Source organism: Cydia fagiglandana, chromosome 7, assembly GCF_963556715.1.
Source record: "Cydia fagiglandana chromosome 7, ilCydFagi1.1, whole genome shotgun sequence".
NCBI classification, from domain to species: domain Eukaryota; kingdom Metazoa; phylum Arthropoda; class Insecta; order Lepidoptera; family Tortricidae; genus Cydia; species Cydia fagiglandana.
In genome coordinates, this window is record NC_085938.1 from 19809188 (window position 1) to 19829327 (window position 20140).

Below are 20140 nucleotides of genomic sequence, written 5' to 3' on the forward strand. Positions count from 1 at the left end.
GACGCCATTACGACACGTAAATAATAAGACGTGAGGGCTTACCCACGGGATCAAAGATACAGTGATAATTTACGTAATAATTAGATATTTAAATGATCTTACTTGAAAGAAATATGACTTATTTATATGCGACTTGACATGTTACTATTATTACTATTTAAAAAATGCGTAAGCACTAATTCGTATACTTGAGAGGAATTAGGTACTTATATCGTTGGGTCAGAGGCTATATATACTCAGAATAATTGTTTGTTGCACTTGAGTACGAAACCCAACTAATGTATTGTTATGAAATAGGAATTTCAAGAAATACAGCGTAGTCAGCGTACGAACTGACTAATTTCGAGTCGAGCGTGAAAACAAGGCGTCTCTACGCCAAGCTACTTCTCTGCATGAGGAGGAGGATAAATATTCTTAGACCAAAGTCATAAGGTACGTAAACATGATTATTATAGTGTTAACTTGATATACAGCCTCATAATATTGTGTATTATTACTGTCAAATTGCATTCTTAAAGAATTGAATAATTTACTCAAAAATTAACCTTATACAGTGTTTACATCTCTAAGAAATAGATGGCGCTCGCAACACATATGACAATAAGTACTAAATATTGTTCTACAGTGATGATGAAATAATAGAGTGGTATTCAAATAATAATTACATATTATTATGATAAATATTTGGTGGAAATATGAAAACTGTATAAAGTACTTGACAACATTATTGAGTTCTGTTGTGATAACTTGTTTAAAAATACATTTCCAGAGTGAGAGTGAGAACACTATGGAAGCTATCCTGCTGAATCGCCTGTCCATATTTGCCACAAGTATCAAAGAGCATCAAGTAAAAGCATCAGAGCTATGTGCGTGTCGTCCATGGGGAAAGGATCAGCTGGAGCAAGCTGCTATTATCGCCTCCAAACTACAATCTATACTGGGAAGATTTCAAAGTGATCTCTACCAGTACTTCAACCTGTCCAAGGATCCTAACGCCGATGAGATTTCAAATGTAACTGCGATACAGCTAGACGGTGATGAAGTCTTAGCTGAACTTAATGCAAGAATTCAAGCCGATAAGGATACAAGACAAGTCAAATCCGATCCTACAAAAAATAGGAGCAAGTTACCAGAGTTAGATTTAATATCTTTTCATGGTGACGTTCTAGAATGGACTCAATTCTGGGACCAATTCAGTTCCAACATTGATCAAAGGAATATACGAGACGTTGATAAGCTACTCTACCTTAAAGCATCGTTAAAGGGTGAAGCCAAAACCATAATCGATGGTTTAGAAACCACGAATGACAATTATAAGATTGCCATAGATACTCTGAGAGAGAGATATGGCAACAGAGTGCAGATTGTTGATGCCCACTATTCTTCCTTATATAAGATTAAGAAGGCCACAAAGCCAGAAGATTGCAGAAAGACATTAGATGAACTCGAGAGACATCTAAGAGTCTTACAGTCCCTAGGAGAGGATACAAATCAAAACCATTTAAGATTTCTTTTCATGGAAAAGTTTCCTGAAGACATCATTTATGAAATGAAGCTAAAATTGAAGATTGAATCCATTGAGGAAATAAGAAAACAACTAAACGCTATCATATCAGCAAAAGAAGATGCCAAGAGGATAAGCGTTGAGACTAAAGATATGGAAACAACCTTTACTACTGAAACTTTACACATTAGAGATAAATTTGTGAAGAAATCCAACGATAGGAGAATCAAACACAGAGTTATAAATATGAGGGAAAAACCAAATAAATTTAGAAAAAATACATCAACATTTTCAAATACATTCACGCCTAAGAAAAGAACATATAAAGCTAATAGTGAATCGAATAATGCGCAGGCATCTGAAAAACGAAGGAAAATAGAATGTATATTTTGCCAAGAGAATCATTACAATGACGCTTGCACGAAATTTAAGACCTTGGCTGAAAGGAAAGATAAAATACCTAACCGTTGTTACATCTGTTTGAAAATTGGCCATAGACAAAATGAATGTAGAATAACACACATCTGTTATCACTGTGGTGAAAGGAATCAGCATAATAGAGCATTGTGCCCTAAGAAATTGCTCCAAGCAACAGAGACATCATCGTCACAAGATTCCTGTGCCTGAAAGATATGTCTAAACTAGCTATAGAAGAGAATCTTATACATTACAGATTTATACGTGTACCCTTTGCAATCATATCTGAACATCACTTATTCAGTACCAATGATGAATGTTTAAAGAGTCTAGCCAGCGACATCTATGTACATAATATCTGACAGGATCGAATGGAGTCAAAAAAGCGATGAGTCTATACAAAGACAGTAAAATAATATAGATTCCAACTCTAAAGAGCTTAAATATGTAGATGAACATTACAGATGCTAGTACAGATAAAACTGTAATACTCTTGATTTAAAATGGGACTTAGAAAAGGACATGATTTGCCTAAGGATAAAAACACTTGTATGCTTATACAAAGAGAGGTGTTCTGAAGACTTTAAGCAAGTTCATCGCATATGCCTACCTAAGAACATAGCGAATAGCCAAGACGGCCAACTTCACTGTTTCATAGATTCGTCTATGTCAGCGTATGCAGCCGTAGTATATTTACTTCAAGGAGACAAGATGAACTTCGTTATTGGCAAGTCAAGATTAATACCCATAAAAGATCAAGATAATCTGAAGATTCCTAAATTGGTACCATTAGGACTTAGGTATCAGACTAATCCAATATGTCATGAAACATCTACAGATATAGAAGGAACCAAGAAAATAAGAACTTGACTGTAAGATATGTTTTGTCTGAATACAACTCAGCTGATGTAGCAACCAGGCAGACTAATTCGACAGAAGATTTCCAATGATACCTCAGCGGCCCAGAATTTCTGACAGGAGATTCTCACAATTGGCCATGCCAACTTGCCAACCCGCAAGAGATGTTACTCTTCGAGCGGGGGAGGGTCTGTCGAACAACATCATACAGAAAGTTGGATTGAACTGAGACGGAAAAATCAGCTTAATAAGAATATTGGCTTGAGCAAGACGCATAAGTATCAGAAGGAAACCGGACAAGTCTGTTCAGAAACATAGGCAAGTGAGGATAACAGAATAAGCTCAGAAGTACAAAAAATAAGAAGTATATAGAGACACTTTACCCGGATGAAGTTGAGGGTAAGGAGACACATCTTACTCGCTATCTAAGATTGTTCAAAGATGTCGACAGAATCCTTAGATGTAGCGGTCGTTTGAACGAAACTTACAGAAACATCTGCTTGACGATAATCAATTACTGACTATCATCAAAGAAGTGGAAAGTGTCATGAACACAAGACCCTTGACTTGTATGAGTACTGGTTTGGAACATGTATTGAAACCAGCCGATTTCTTAACACCAGGAAGATGTCTCGAACTCCAGATGTCAGTGAGTAAGGCACCAGTTACAGCCACTGCAACTAAACAACAGCTCATAGAAAGATGAAGACGAGGTGAGACTATCATGAAGGAATACAGAGACATATTCATGGATCAGTACTCGTGGAAGTCTAAGGAAATGTTACAAGCATTCAAATAAACTACTAAGAATCAGATCTCACGATGAACCATGTGTTGATGACAGTACATTTACAAGGTCTATAATGCAGTTGTACCCTTTAGGTCACCGATCTGAAGTCGAGTCGTTCAACAAGTGAGAGAATGGTAGTTGAGGAAGATTCGGACTTACCAGTGATACAAAGGCAAGATTATTCCAATATTTAAACGGATGGAAACATGGATAAGACTGATAACATGGACACGGACATGGCACATAGCATAAATAGAACGAAGGAGAAAACTGATGTTACTAATGAAAATGTAGATACAGCAAAATTTGATATGGATTTGAGACTTAAGGACTACCCTAACTTGAGGCTTCGCAATGCAATAGCTTCGCTTCGGTGGGTGTGTCGCGGACTTCCGCGATGTATTATATATATTACACCTGGCAACAGCTTCTATATTGTCTATGGTAAGCAAACCACACTTCCTTTTTCGCTCGTATGAAACTTGCGAGTTAGTTTGTGAACTTATGATTGATTCATTAAATAAAAGTCCTTAATATAAAGTGGTTTGTATAAAGTGGTACGTGTGCTGGACGCCAGCTTCGTACAGCGAGACCATCGTCTTTCAAAGCTAAGTATATGTATTTAAAGGAGGACTGGTTAGTCCCATGCACATATTTTCATATATTTATTTATCTAGCTGTGTTACTGGCAGAGGGTGTGCTTGCATATGTTCAGGACAGGTCGGAGATGCGTCTGCCGGCTTGTGCCTAGCCTCATATAGAAAATGGTCTAGAAGCACCAATAGGCTTGGGGTGTGCTTGCATATGTTCAGGACAGGTCGGAGATGCGTCTGCCGGCTTGTGCCTAGCCTCATATAGAAAATGGTCTAGAAGCACCAATAGGCTTGGGGTGTGCTTGCATATGTTCAGGACAGGTCGGAGATGCGTCTGCCGGCTTGTGCCTAGCCTCATATAGAAAATGGTCTAGAAGCACCAATAGGCGTGGGGTGCTTAGTTGCGACTAAGCACCAATATCCCTTCACGAGGGACAAGTACACCCCCAACTAATGCCAATATATAGATGTATCTGGTTGAGGCCAGGATACATATACGTTGTGGATCTGAATGGTTTGCGACTAGCGCGGCTAGGCATGCGAACACTTCTTAAGTGTGCCAAGGGATCGATATAGATGTATCTGGTTGCGACTGGGATACATATATATACCTTTAGGGCTGTGGATCCGACTGGTTGCGGCTGGCGCGGCTAGGTTGCGACACAGATAGAACTGTGTGCCTTCAGATCCGTATATAGATGTGACTGGTTGCGACCAGGTCACCGCACCCCTTATCTGGTGCATATGTTTAACTTATGAGACTTTCTGAGACATAGAGAATTGTGACTATCTTATGCAGACTTGCATACCTATATATATGTATATTTGAGTCCTGCGGGACAATGTGGTATCTTACTATGAATATGAATTTCTGGCTATCTATCCCTACATATACCTACATGTTACAATGTTCTGCATTTGCCTTGAGATATTATATATGTGTTATAATGTGATATAGGCTAGGGATAATTTAGTGACCCATGGTCATAAATATATTTTCTACACAGGTGGTGGCATATGAGCAAGTTAGAGCTGGCAGCTACACTTGGAGCTCATGAACGGGGAAAAATACTCCATACACATCATTCTAATAAGGTATGAACCACATTATTCACAGATTAACTGACCTCTCTCCCAATAATATAAGCGAAGCAAAAATGAGTTCTTTAAGATGCAAGTATACATGTCAAGTTGATAGTAGACTCATATTTCATTTAATAAGGTCTTAGAATCTTAAGTAACTTGAATTCAGGCAATCTATTTATTTTAGCATTTTGTATCAACGTCGGTACAGATGGAATGAATGAATGAATGTCGCCTGTGGTATATTCGGACCTATACAACCTTCAAACCTTCAAGAAAAGAGCGTATTCCCATCTCAAAAGCCAGCAACGGAAGTGGTTGTAAGTACAACTCCCTCAGGTGTTGCGGGATTCCATGGGCGGCGGTTATCACTTACCATCAGGCGATCCGTCTACTCGATTGCCTCCTTTATCAGTCAGCAGCAGGCAGTCTAAATCCGAATGATACCTTTATGATGACTTTGAAAAGTATTACAGTTTAGTTTTAGTGCCCTCCCTTTTGAGGGAATCCTGAGAGAATTACCGCCCTGCCTTCTCCGGCCTTTCTTGTACGAGGGATTAAAATTGCATCGCTGCAGCTGCTCGATGCTTAGATCGTTTGGGACCGTTCAAAAATATTGCCGGCAAATTGGAGCATCCGATAACATAGCGCCGATATTGGAATACTTCACAGTCTCCATAACCAGGGCTATTTTTATGAATCTTTTAGTTTCCTATAAATTTTACAGCTTTTTTACGGAATCTACTAAATTTCTTATTGATATGGAATTATTTAAATTTAAGTTTAAGACTTATCTTAAACTTATGTTTAGAGTTTATCTAACACACATGAATTATGAACACACATGGAATTATTTATGTGTTCATTCAGTCAAAAAATGTTAAAAGAAAAATGTTGGCTGATAATAACTAATAATATTAGAAATTACCTGTGACGTGCGTCGACCTATTATAATATTACATAAGATCATAGTTAGCTCTTCTTGACTACACATTTTCCGAAAAACTGCGAATATGACTCCGTTTACGTAATGAGGGTTTCCGCGATCGAGATTTTCACTAGATGGCAGCACAGGTCTTTTTGACAGCTGTTGTCAAAATCCACTATTAAAAAAACAAGGTTAAACATGATTGGTGGAATATGACAGCTAGACCTCTCGCCACGGTGCTGTCATCTTGTGACATACTCGAACGCGGAAACCCTCATTGTTAAGAGCTTGGTTTAACATTTCGAAAAATTCGCCTATTGTAGACTATCTCGTGGACTAGTGTGTGTGCAGACGTGTGGACATAGCATTAGCTAGCTTAAATTATAGTAGCAGTTAACTACCTTAAAGATTGATCTTAAAGGCCGGCTCCATTACAGCATAAAGGCCTTCAGGTCAGAGATGGGCATTAATCGATTAACTTTTTAATCGACTAATCAATCGATTAAAAAAGTTAATCGTCAAAATTAATCGGCGATTAATTTAATCGCGATTAATTTAGTCGACCTAACATACGATTGAAATTGAATTAATCTTAATATTAATCGATTAAATTTCTCGATTAACTCTCGATTGAAAGTAGACAGGATACTGGTGGTCATTTTTGTATGTACCTAACTAAAAATCAAAACTTCTTGCGTACACATTAAAAACCATTCCAGTGTTATAAATGTGCTTCAATAGTATAAGATGGTTACATTGGTTACTATAATAATGCGGATAACTTAGCGCGGCATCTCTAGGTAAGGGTTTAGGGCTTGTAGCGCAGGTATAAAAATTAGAAAGAGAACGACGTATGTGTATGAAAGAGCAAACACATTACTTACCTCTTATCAGTTGTTTTCTATAAGGTTTCAACTTGTCAATGCAGTAATTACTTTTACTACTTACATCGAACGGATACTATCCTATCGAAGACGGTCGAAATTAATAGTCTCCAAGTGAACATACATAAAAATTCGTCTGTTACTTATATTATTTATAAATGTTTCAGACGAATTAGGCACCTCGTCCTTTTTTTTAAGTCGGTTAAAAAGACCATATGTATTGCTAAAATTAATCGAGAGAAAATTAATCGAACTAATTAATCGATTAAAAAAATTAATCGCCGGTAATTAGTCGACGATTAATTTAATCGTGACAATATTAGTCGGAGCTTTTCGACTAAAATTAATTAATCGTCACTTTTAATCGTTGCTCGCGATTAAGTCGGTTAATTTTAATCGTTAATCGTCAATCGATTACATTTTGCCCAACTCTGCTTCAGGTGCTGTGGTGACGCCATAAACAGCCTCGCGCACTGGACACATTTTACTCTCTTTACTAGAGATGCCCCGAATAGTGAATATGGCCGAATACCGATTATGCGGCCCCCCTCTCGGCCGAATACCGAATATTCGGCGACCGACATTTTGAGTCACAATTATTACGAAAACTGTTCGCCAACAAAGCACAACGTTTGCTAAGATATATTTTTATGTTGACCAGAATTAATGAATGTAGTTAGTAAATCAAATCAGACCCATGATAAAAATAAAATATTTTTGAATCAACAAATGCTCAAAAAAGTGCCTTCGTATTTTAACCTCTTTCCAAGAATGCATTTTAAATATGAAATATACCTAGTCTTTGGTTATTTTTTTTATTTTTCTTTTTAGGTAGGTGCAACAGATATTCGGTATTCGGCCAAATAGTATGCAACATTTGGGCGAATACCGAATATTCGGCAAAGTGGCCGAATAGACCGAATACCGAATAGTTGCCGGATATTCATGGCATCTCTACTCTTTACCGTCCGATAAAGCTGGTCCTTTGTTCCACAGCTATTCTTGAAAATTTAAAAGCGGTCTTTGCAGTAAATTCAGAGACCGAGATACCGCCGGGTGAATATATTATACTTGCATTCACACATCGAACTCGAATGGTTTTTTGGTTTGATAATGACAAGGAGCAACGAAATAGGCAGGCGGTATTGTGATTTTATGCCAGGATTTGATTTTTTTCTAAATTTTGAGTTTTGATTTTGAAAATTTATTTGGCATAAAAAATATAGTTTGATCACAATTATTTACACCAAATAGGATGCCGCTCAGCATAAGTCGCGTGTATTAGACACGACACTGGTTTTCAAGGTATCCAAAATTAAAAATTGAAAAACTTAAAATTAAAACAGAATAAAAATTAAAACTTAAAACTAAAATAGAGACAGAACAACAGAAACAGAACAAAACATTTATGTAAAAATCCTTTTTTCAAAGAGCCAAAGAGAGATATAGTTCACTGACAAATATTTAATTATGAACGCTTAGTTTCATACTTATTGTTAGGTTACAAGTAAATACGTGAAATGAATTGTATTCGCTGTGATATTTTAAGTCTTTATACTGAACGCAAGTACTTTATTTGTTTTTATGCAAGGAGGATCAGTTATCTCTGCACTTTGCCGTACATATACCCGATTTTCCACAGGAAATTTGCTAAGATCATTATGAAACTACTTCTCCTGCTTACTGTATCTCCTAGAGTATTACCTGTGGCACATACAGGACAGTAAGTAAAAGTTGTTATGTAGACAAACATAGTTGCGCGATACAAGCGCTTGTTTAAACTTATCTGGTTACAGAACTTTTCTCGGCGTTTGTAGACGAGCTCGCTATTACTTTTCACAAGATGGAGCACGTAATAAAATACAGAATGCTTTTTTTAAACTGAAATAAATGTCATATACTAAGAAAAAGTGGCCGAGTGGCTTATGCGCCTGCCGCGATAGCAGAATTCCAGCCTGGGGCACTAGAGGCCTTGATCACTTTTTCTTCATCATCATCATCATCTCAGCCATAAGACGTCCACTGCTGAACATAGGCCTCCCCCTTTTTTGGGGGGGTGAATGCCATAATCGCCACGCTTGGCAGGCGGGTTGGCGATCGCAGTCGAGTACACCGAATTTGAGGGACGCTGCTGCCCGTCCACCGGTGGTCTTGGACGTGGTTTAAGGACATACCCGGGTCCTGGACGTAGTTTAAGGACATACCCTGGTCCCTTTACTTTTTCTTAGTATATGACATTTATTTCAGTTTATAATTTATATAGTAGTGTTTCTACTTGATTAAAACAAATTAAAATATTTTCTGCAAAATAATTTAATTTGTTCAAATACTTTTTTTTATTGCAACTGACCTGCAATTTTAACGATGTGATGCGATATAAGTCATACTGAATAACTTTTACTATGGGACCAAACCCGAAATCACTCACGAGGCCGGGCCGAGGTTACCAGCGTTAAGTTTTCTATGGTTTTCGTGATCACCGATCAGCCGTCATAGAATATGACATGTTGGACGCCTCGGCCCGGGCACGGCCCAGTCTAGCGTGAGTCATCCTTTGCTCAGTGTAACCAATAGATATATTATTCACATAGCAATCATTCAATCATTCTCTGCGCAGCATGTCTTTCTCTTCCACACCTCTCTGTCGCCCGTCATTTCATCATTCACTTGCATTCGTTTCATATCATCTCTCACACAGTCCATCCACCTTTTCCTCGGTTTTCCTTTCCTCGTACTTCCCTCCACATTCATTCGTAATACCTTTCTCGTCACATGACTTTCATCCCTCCGCATCACATGCCCGTACCACGCTAGGCGATTTGCCCTTACTTTTTCTGTTATGCATATTCACATAGCAATATATTGCAGGTTATTATATAATATATATTATAATTAATCAATCTGTATATGTACACTCCGTCGCTGCAATCAAAAACATTTTTTTTATGAAAACGACTTCTAAAACAAAATAACTGCCAAAGGATAAGTAAATGCAGGATCTAATGTCAACCAAAAGGTAATCTAAGACGAGCCTTAAGCAGAGTTCGACACCGCTGGTATAAAATCAATGCAGCCTTAACAAGTTTGTGCTAGTTAAGATGTCGGAAGTTTGCGTGCTGCACTCTTTGATCGCAGGTGCTAGGGTTACCATGGATTTATTAAGTTAGGAGATACTAGCGAATTCCCGAATCGCGTCGTAAGTCACGTTTGAAATCATTGTCTATTAAATCAACTGATGTAGACCATGCCAAATTTCATCTTATTCTGTTCCGCGGTTATTGATTCCCCATACTAACATTTTAATTTTTTTTGAGATAAAAACTATCCTATGTCCTTTTCCGGGACTCAAACTATCTCTATAGCTTTCAAATCAACCGGTGCAATGATATTAAGCATAAAGAGGAATTTGAAAAATGTTGTTTTTGTAGGTACTTTATACAAATACCAAACCTGGCCTAAGTAGCTCTGCTTAAATGATTTAGATATCAAGATATACAATAAATACATAAACTATTTTTTTACTAAATGTGTCAGAATATGCATAATAGCCTCAGAAAATCTTTCCAATAATTCAAAATTCAATATATTTATTGTATCCATGATAAGTACACACGTATTACATAACATAATAGGTAGTTGTTTCACATCGGCCCTGGTAGTGCACGGCAATATTCCTAAATCTAAAAAACATTGCGTTTTGCATGTAGGTACCATTAACAATGTCTTATTCTGTATCATTATTTAGGAGTAACAATTCTGTCGGGGACGATTTGCCCGCGACATCGAGCGATTTATTAAAGAACCCCGTGAATAATTTATTTTAATTAACCGCAACGACAGTGCCATTTTTCGCTTCCATCTAATTTTGTGGTTACCATGGTGGCGCTGTTAAATCGTGACGTTCATTCAAAAAGTTAGAAATCGAATTAAATTCGCCCCTTTAACTAAACTCAATTTTCTTTCACGACTTCATTAGGCGAGGTGAAAGATTACTTGCCTGCTAGAATAAACATTATCAGACAACTCGCAGTCAAAGAAAGATAATGCTATTAATGCTGCATTATCATGTTTTGTTTCAATTATTCTACACGTTTCTTTTTATTTTCAAATTTTAGTAATTTGTCTTTTAACTGTCATTAGACTCAAGTAAAAATGAGGAGTATAATAGTTACTTCGACATAAGTGCGTAAAATAGGAAATTCGCAACAGTGGCTCCCTTTGTTCGTGTTTTAAATCGACACTAGTTGCGAATTACCTATTCGCACGAGTATCGTACAACGTATTACATTACAAATGGCCTTTAAATTTTCGACGTAGTTACGTAATGCACCTGGTGTCGTAATCATCATCATCATCATCATAATTTAAGAGCATGGCTCTTGTCGGTGGAGTATGCGCCAGTATGTCGTAATGTAGTATCAGAATTACAGTAGTTTTTTTATCTATCTATCTGAAATAGCGCTCCATGCTGATTTGTGATCCGGTTTCATTTTGTCGAAGTTTTGTTTAAAAATGTATTATACTAGAGTAATGAGTATTATAAAGGAGTCCTTTGATTAGGGAAGTATACTCATAAAGTGATCAATTTACATTATTTATAGGTGCATTTTACAAATAAAGCAGCTACTACGTGTGATTGTGACTGCGAGGCATCGTAAATGCATCATGCGGAGTGCAGAGTCTAAGTAAGGTGGTCTATTGGTTGGGCTATCGGTTAGCTGATGACTTCGGAGGACGTTAAATCAAGATCGAAGGCAAAGATACTTAAAAGTAACGTTTTTTTAAAGTAAGTAACTGATATTTAAAACTTAGCTAAAGTCGGTTTTTACGACTGATTCTAAATATAGAATTTGAATAGGGTATTTGGCTACTAGTCAAATCAGTTTCTTTTTTTCAAACTGCCAAAACGATTTTACTACTATGAAATTTATATGAAACACTAGCATATGACATCATAATCAAATTACCTACTCTTCATAGTTTTATACGGGTTTAAAAATAGTAATTGTGTCTTAAAATAACTGCAATCTACGTTACTCTATTAATCTTCTGGTGCTTTATTTCTTGCATGGTGTAAATTAATTTATTATAAATATAGTCAAATACCCTACATAATTTAACTTAAATGTAACATGAAACAGCCCTTTAAATCAAGTATTTAACATGCTAACAAAGATTGCAATAATTAAACTCCGTGAATAATTCAAATCTTCGCAACCGATCTCATAATGAAACCCGGCCCAAAGCCGCAACGAAACGCACATAACAACCAAGATCAAAACGGACTAGAATGATAATTCAGATGCTTTAATAACAATTTTAATTATTTCCAGTGATCCACGGACTTGTTAATGTAATTCAATTTACTTCAGGGCAGCCTTAACGAGATGTTAAAGCGACTCGAAAAAAGAGATAAAAGTTTCCCGCCGAGTACCAATATTTCCGTCCTTGTGCGCTGCGGGCTTGGGAAGATTAAAGAATAACAGGTCTGGTGAAACAACAGCTTTGCGAAACTGCTACCTAATGACATTTTTAACCAATTCCGGACAACGGAGGTAATGTGTTTTAACATGTCAATGATAGCCATCATAACGTTACGTTAACACCAATCTAACTACAATACGTATGACATTTTTTTTAGTGTTGTTGGACACTCTACGAGTATGACACTTGTAATTGATCTGAAATATTCATTATACAACTACCTTAGACTAGACGGCCCGTCAGCAACCTTAGAGTATTCGACTTTAAAAGTCCCATACATTAAATATGTTACGATGTTAAGGTGGCCACTGACGAGCCTTCCAACAGTCCAAATAGCGTGGCTGCAATCCAAAATCGGTCCGTGAATGTCAAAAACGTACAATGTTTAATATTAGGATGCCGTCCATTTGGATGAATCCATTGTAACGGCATCCATTTGGAAGGCTCGTCAGTGGCCTGCTTTACTGTTTAAAACCAGTTTTAAGTTAAAACTCGTTTTCACTATTTCTCCGTAAGAAGGGAAAACCAGTTTGGACTAAGTTTTTTTTTCAGTCAAAACTAGTTTTCGCAGAGTGCCTTAGCGAAAACTAATTTCGATTGAACGATGTACATAACACAAAAACTACCCGTTTTTATAACTCGAGAGTGAAATAAGAGAAAGATAATGTTGACACAAATACAAAGCTATGCAATAGAGCATTCGATGACCTACGCTTGCGAGACGTGGACACTAACGATGTGCGGAATGAAGAGGCTCAAAGTTGCACAAAGAGCGATGGAACGCAGTATGCTCGGTATATCTCTCTGCGACAGAATTAGAAACGAGGAGATCCGGCGACGGACCAAAGTAGTAGACATCGGCCGACGGATTGCTACTCTTAAATGGGCCTGGGCCGGGCACATATGTCGCAGAGATGATATGAGATGGAGCAAGCGTGTCCTAGCGTGGAGGCCTCGTTCAAAAAGACCAGATCACAGACCTCCAACAAGATGGGAGGACGACATTAAAAAGATTGCAGGCCCGCTCTGGAGGAGAGAAGCAGCAAATAGGGCTGCTTGGAGGAGATTTGGAGAGGCGTATGCCCAACAGTGGGCGCATACTCGCTGAGGAAGAGAGAGAGAGATGCAATAGAGCTCACGTCAGCCCGATGAGAACTCATTATTACAAATTCTGCTACAAATACTTTGAATAAAATTATACAAGTCGTTCAGTGAGCCGTATTTTCTTGAGTTCTCTTTGCAGATATCGTGCTTCGAGATCTTCGATAATTTAAGGTTTGCATTATTCAACAGTCGTTTGGGGATAATTCTTAAATTGAAGGTTTCTCGGTTCCAGAGGTCGTAATGAAGCGAGCTCTGAAATAGAGGTACCACTTTACTCAATCTAATGAGATACCCACACAGAATAATGAAGTTCTATTTGCTATACCAATATGTAGATAGAGGTAGACCAAGATACGTCTGCAACGATTTTGATAGCACACGCAGGGATTTTACCTACTTACAATAGCACCCGCGTGCGTGCGCCCGCTCTCTGCTCCCACGTCACGGACGCAGTGCAAGTGTTATTTATACGTTATAATTTCATAGAAAATCGTTGCAGGCTTGTGTCGGTCTGACTCTAGGTATTTACAAGAAATACATATGAAAACAGCAAAATGATTGAATACCTATTCTATTACACTAAAGGATTTGATTAATAGCTAAAATATTTATTTATATGTCATTTGTCTTACTGCATTACATGTAGGTAGTGCATACTTGTTTTCCATCGTATTTTCTCGGAAACGTTCGTATTTGTCATTCTAGTTTAGTCAACCTCAGTACATTTTGTACCGAGACTGATTGAAATAGCAAGACACGTTCTTAAGTTTGCGATAAAAGACGATGGAAAATTCAAGCCACATTGCGCGCAGAGAAGATGGCCGATGGGGTCGAAAAGTGCTCGAGTGGAGACCACGGACTAGCAAGCGCAGCCTAGGACGTCCACCCACAAGATGGACGGACGACCTTGTTAAGGCCGCCGGAAGACGCTGGATGCGGGTCGCTTCCAACCGGTACGAATGGAGGTCCAAGGGGGAGGCCTATATTCAGCAGTGGGCGTCTTATGGCTGAGATGATGATGATGACATCTGTAAACATATGACGTTTGACGCTGTCGAGCTGCTTAAACTTTTACAGATGATGATACGATGATGCTTATTCTAGTACGTTGCATTTCTGTATCTAAATAAAATAAAGTACATCAATACTTACTTACTTATCGACGCACTTCGTCGGCGACGATATCGATATCGCCAAGATCCAATAACTTCTAAGTGTGGACGAGCTAACCGACCTCCTCGTCCATTCCTTATTGCAAAGAGTAATCAAATTTAAATTGCTTTTTATGATTCCGTAGGTGCTTCAACATGGAAATTCCTCTGTAAAGAAAAGTACGTAACTTCTACTGTGAATTTAAAACGTTTCATGCATCAAAGAGCTGGAAATAAAATTCCAGGTTGTTTTTTTACCTTTATGCCTTTTTCGTTTTATACGTTCGTACTTGATACGCGAGCGCGACATTGTTTCATTATTAAATTTGAATTTAATAATAAAAAACCGGGCAAGTGCGAGTCGGACTCGCGCACGAAGGGTTCCGTACCATAGTACAAAAAAAAAACAAAAAAAAAAGCAAAAAAAAAACGGTCACCTATCCAAGTACTGACCACTCCCGACGTTGCTTAACTTTGGTCAAAAATCACGTTTGTTGTATGGGAGACCCATTTAAATCTTTATTTTATTCTGTTTTTAGTATTTGTTGTTATAGCGGCAACAGAAATACATCATATCACGGTTCGTGAGATACAGCCTGGTGACAGACGGACGGACGGACGGACGGGCGGACGGACAGCGAAGTCTTAGTAATAGGGTCCCGTTTTACCCTTTGGTTACGGAACCCTAAAAAACACTTTCAATGCCGTTTCAACGTACACGGTTAAATTATTAAAGATAAAAAGATAAAAGATAAAAAATATTTTATTCAAGTAGGCATATTACAATGCGCTTATGAACGTCAAATAAACCTAAACCTAAATAAACCTAATTGAGTTGTCGTACCCATATATACCTAAAGATTCCTTTTTAACTTTTTTTGCATTTCCGTACAAAAAAGCCATAAAAATATATCAACACTAATTAAATCCAGTATTTCAAAAATATTAAATAAAACTGAAAGCATGTAGGTAGCATTTAATTTACATAATTTGCCACGTATATAATATTATCTACTCTCTGTGTCTCTCTCTTCCTTTCTTGCTGTCTCGTTATATAGGTTCTCATTTCTTTCATCATAAAACATGTAAGTATTGCAATATTTATAGATATTTATTTGATGACAATGATGACGCAGTTACATTTTTACAAGCTTTTATTTAGTTTCACTGACCGTTGTCTGTCTATGTGTAATCAAATCTTGCAAGTTAAATTTGATCCACTTCCCGGTTTCCGATTGAGCTGAAATTTTGCATACATAGGTACATACGTAAGTCGGGTGACAATGCAATATTATGGTGTCATCGAGCTGATCTGATGATGGAGACCGGAGGCCATAGGAACTATGTGATAAAACAACGAAACCTAATTGTGTTTGGGGTTTTTAGAATTGTCTCGATGAGTATTAATTGCCTGTGGAAAGAAAAGTACAGTCAGCGATAAAAGCTTGTACCAAAAATATTTTTTTTGCCAAAAACTTTTCGATTTTCTTTTCCCTTATACTTAAATGAAAACTATTAAGCCATTGCAAAGTGCACTTCGCGAGAGTAAATACTGAGAATGAGAGTAACGGTTCTAATTTAATTTGCCAAACGTTCCTAACGTAGCTGCACACGTTCTATAAGATTCGGTGCCAAGGAGCTCTCCAATTTAAACATACGTAAATTCTAATATTCTACTTAAAGAGATCCTGAAAATACTAATAGTAGGATTCCTTGACAATTTAATCTGTCTACTTAAAGTTTAATTTAAGAACAAATTAAATTACTTTCTATGGAAATATTTAAATTTATGTTATTTCAAATTTCAAGTAGACGCACTGCTATTAATTTAAAATATAAACCGAAATAAATTTTGTTTACAAAGCAAAAATGACCAATGCCTCTAGTGCCCAAAACTGGAATCGAACCAGCGTCCTCTGTTTACCGGACAGGTGCCTGAACCACTCGGCAATCGGTGGCATGTGGGTCGAAATTTCAAGTGTATGACAATTTTTCCTTTACATATGACATTAATGCGGGTAATTTGAGACCTATGCCTTCTTATTAAGTCAATTCATGGATAGTAAGGGCAGGGCTATCTAATGCATCAACTTGTACTAGTTTGATAAGCTATTTCCTCTAATTACGCCTTAATTGGAGTAAAAGAGAAAGATGCCCGCAACTTACGAACTTCGGTGTTCGTGATTCTGTAATATTTATTTTATTAAAAATGCTGAAACTAAATGTAGGAAGCATGCTGATGTAGTACTTCTCCTCTTTAATGAGGAGCTCGGATAAAATGCGAGAGAAAATGTCTTTTTGTAATTCCACTTCCCTAGTGAAAGCAGATTTAATTGGTTTTAATGAGATTTTGTGATATGTTGACGTTGAAGCACTCACTGTGGCCTTTTTTGTGAATTTGAAAATGCAAAATCCCTATACGTATAATTATTATGGTTGGTACACTTACGAGATCAATTGCTTTATGAAGGTCATATTATTATGACACAAAAATATAAATTTGGTCCTTCGGCAATTTCCAGAGTCGCAATTCTTTGCAGGATGGTGTTGTAAAGGGAACTGCGTCAACTCATCGGCTTGAAGCCCTTGATTCCGACTCGATATATCGCCAACGGTATAATCATATCTATAAAAATGATGATGACAACCGGTCTGGCCTAGTGACCCTGCCTATGAAGCCGATGGTCCCGGGTTCGAATCCTGGTAAGGGCATTTATTTGTATTATGATACAGATATTTGTTCCTGAGTCATGGTTGTTTTCTATGTATTTAAGTATTTATATATGATATATATCGTTGTCTGAGTATCCACAACACAAGCCTCCTTGAGCTTACCGTGGGGCTTAGTCAATTTGTGTAAAAATGTCCTATAATATTTATTATTATTTATTAAAATACTCAACGGCCTAAAATCTCTCAACAAGTGGGTCTTTAACATCCACGTACCCAAAGCTCGCTTAAAGCGCCTCCAATGTGTCACGGCTACAGCTAACAAAGGCCTTTGTACGTCACAGGACATTACGGTACCGGTTTCTTTGTTATTAAACTATAGGGATAAATGTCACCGGCACCCGCGGCCCAAGCGATACAAGGGTTAACTGAAAAGTGGTATGTTTTATTACTGCGATATGTTTAGGACAGTGTTATTTCATTTATAGTGCCGCATTTAGCTTATCTGTTAATTTAGCGATATCTTTCTAAACTGAAATAGATGTCAAATACTAAAGAATAAGTGACTATAGACTCTCCCGCATTTTCTAATCTGTAATGTCAGAAAAAATGATTTGTTCCTTAGTTGTATTTATATATTTCTAGTCTTAAAATTGCTTCCAAAACTATCCATACCTGGACGATTCAAATGTAACAACCTGTGGCCTATCCCACAAAACTTACAATTACAATTTTACAAGAGTCAAGTTACAAGTTTGTAATAATACAAATGTGCGTACCACAAGTAACAAATTTGTAGTGGAAAATTCTTACAAATATGTAAATTGTATCACAAGACTACAATTTGTTGTATCACAAAACTTTACATACGCTACATATCTTTTCCGGAAAATGTACAAATTTGTAGCTGACAATTGTTTTGTGCTACATTAAATTGTAGTAATAATTATACATATATGTAGAATTGTACCTACAAGTTAACAATTCTCTAAACGTGTGTCGCACCCTCTTGCTACAATTGCTACTATACGAATACTAGTAATTGCAGTAGTATCTTTATCATATTTAGCGATTCCAACCCTTTGTATATATACCTACCACGAAATATTTAGTTCAAGTAGCAGTGATAGTGATCCTAGGTGTCATGAATTTCATATATACCTACATATATAATCCCAATTTTACTTAGCTTTAATTTAATTTACGAAATACTCATATATTTATACTACACAAAAAAATACATATACTCAAATTGAGCTTATCTTCGTACGCCTTTTCCAATTTTGCCACATAGTGTCCCTTAAGTATTTCCAATCTTTCTCCATTATTCCTAAATCATTTAAATTTTGCGCTTTTTCCTTCCATTTGTTTTACAAAGTGTGCGTCAATTTATCACTAAATTTACTAAAGTTTTTGTTTTCATTTATGAGGTTTATAATATAATGGCCAGTTTAGCTTGCAAATCCATTGTATTCTATGTCAGTTGGTATGTAAATGCTCGTAGATAGATCAAGATCACTATCTTTATATATAAACGCGAGCGGCTCTGACGGTAAAACCGAATGAAATTATGCTCAATCGAAAGAGCTTGAAAAAATATCACTTTTGAATCGAGAACATGTATCCGCAAAATTCGTATTGTCGAGTATTTTGCATTTAAAAGTGAAAAAATTTCGACAAAGAATGCAAATGTTCAAATTGTTGGTTGTCATTTGACAGCGTTTGTTGCGTTTAGAAACTGCAAACATGCTTACAAGTTAGGTTGGTCGTTTTTTTTTTAAATAAAAAGCAAGACGAATATTACTGTTTATTTGATGACTCCGGTATGTATAATGGTTATTATTTGCATTAAGTTTCGTTTCATATGGATATGTATACCGGCATAATTATTACATAATTTTTTTTTTAAGCCAGAACGTGCGATAGTCTGTTACGGCTTTTAAGACGATTGCAACACTGCCTAGACGTCAACACCATTCGGCTTTGGGGTGTTTTGAATTACTAATTTATTCGAAAATACGTGATAAAAACCTGTTAAATAGTGTATTGTGTGTGTTAACAATAAAAAATAGTCACCGAACATAGTGCAAAGTGCAAACGCCATCGTAACGTAACGAGATTTGAACTTCAAAGCGTTCCATGGGAGTATTGTGTTTAGTATAAACATCGGTCTCTCAGTTGTATTTTAATATTTCAGAATGGTTCCAAATATTCTTACATGTCAAGGCACTACTAGCTACCTGGAAATGCAAGTGAAAGCAACCTTGAAGCAGCTGTGATAAACTAATAAGTGAGCGAGATGAAAATGACGTTGTTCAAAGAAACTTTGAGTTTAACTGCCAGCTGACTGTAACTCACTCTAATTAAGTACATTGACAGTGTGAAACGCTGCAAAAAGCTAGAGTGTATTGTGGACATATTTAATAACTGTGCTTTAGTTTAGACTATGAATCAAATTTGAGGTGTATTGGTGAACTGGAAAGTGAATAAAAGCTAATAAGTTATCTCCGGAGTCAATGTAAGTTGAATATAAGATTAAATATAATAAGATATATAGATAGTATATATGTCGCAGTCAAAAGTGTGATCTGGTCAAAAGAACTTTTAACCGACAAAAACAGGCAAAACTGCTTTTGACTGAGCGTGTTGGTCAAAAGTAGTTTTACCTGAAAAT

General features: G+C 36.9%; 1 protein-coding gene across 1 annotated transcript; it reads left to right on the forward strand.

The window, feature by feature from the left end:
- The first annotated feature begins 695 nt into the window (after positions 1-695).
- On the forward strand, positions 696-5202 carry LOC134666359 (uncharacterized). Its single transcript, XM_063523500.1, has 2 exons — positions 696-4013; positions 5170-5202. The coding sequence occupies exon 1, from the start codon at positions 788-790 to the stop codon at positions 2129-2131; it is 1344 nt and encodes a 447-aa protein (XP_063379570.1). The 5' UTR covers positions 696-787; the 3' UTR covers positions 2132-4013; positions 5170-5202.
- The last annotated feature ends 14938 nt before the right edge of the window (positions 5203-20140 follow it).

Excerpts from the sequence above, each read along its gene's own strand:
- LOC134666359 (XM_063523500.1), top strand. The coding sequence starts at position 788 with ATGGAAGCTATCCTGCTGAATCGCCTGTCCATATTTGCCACAAGTATC.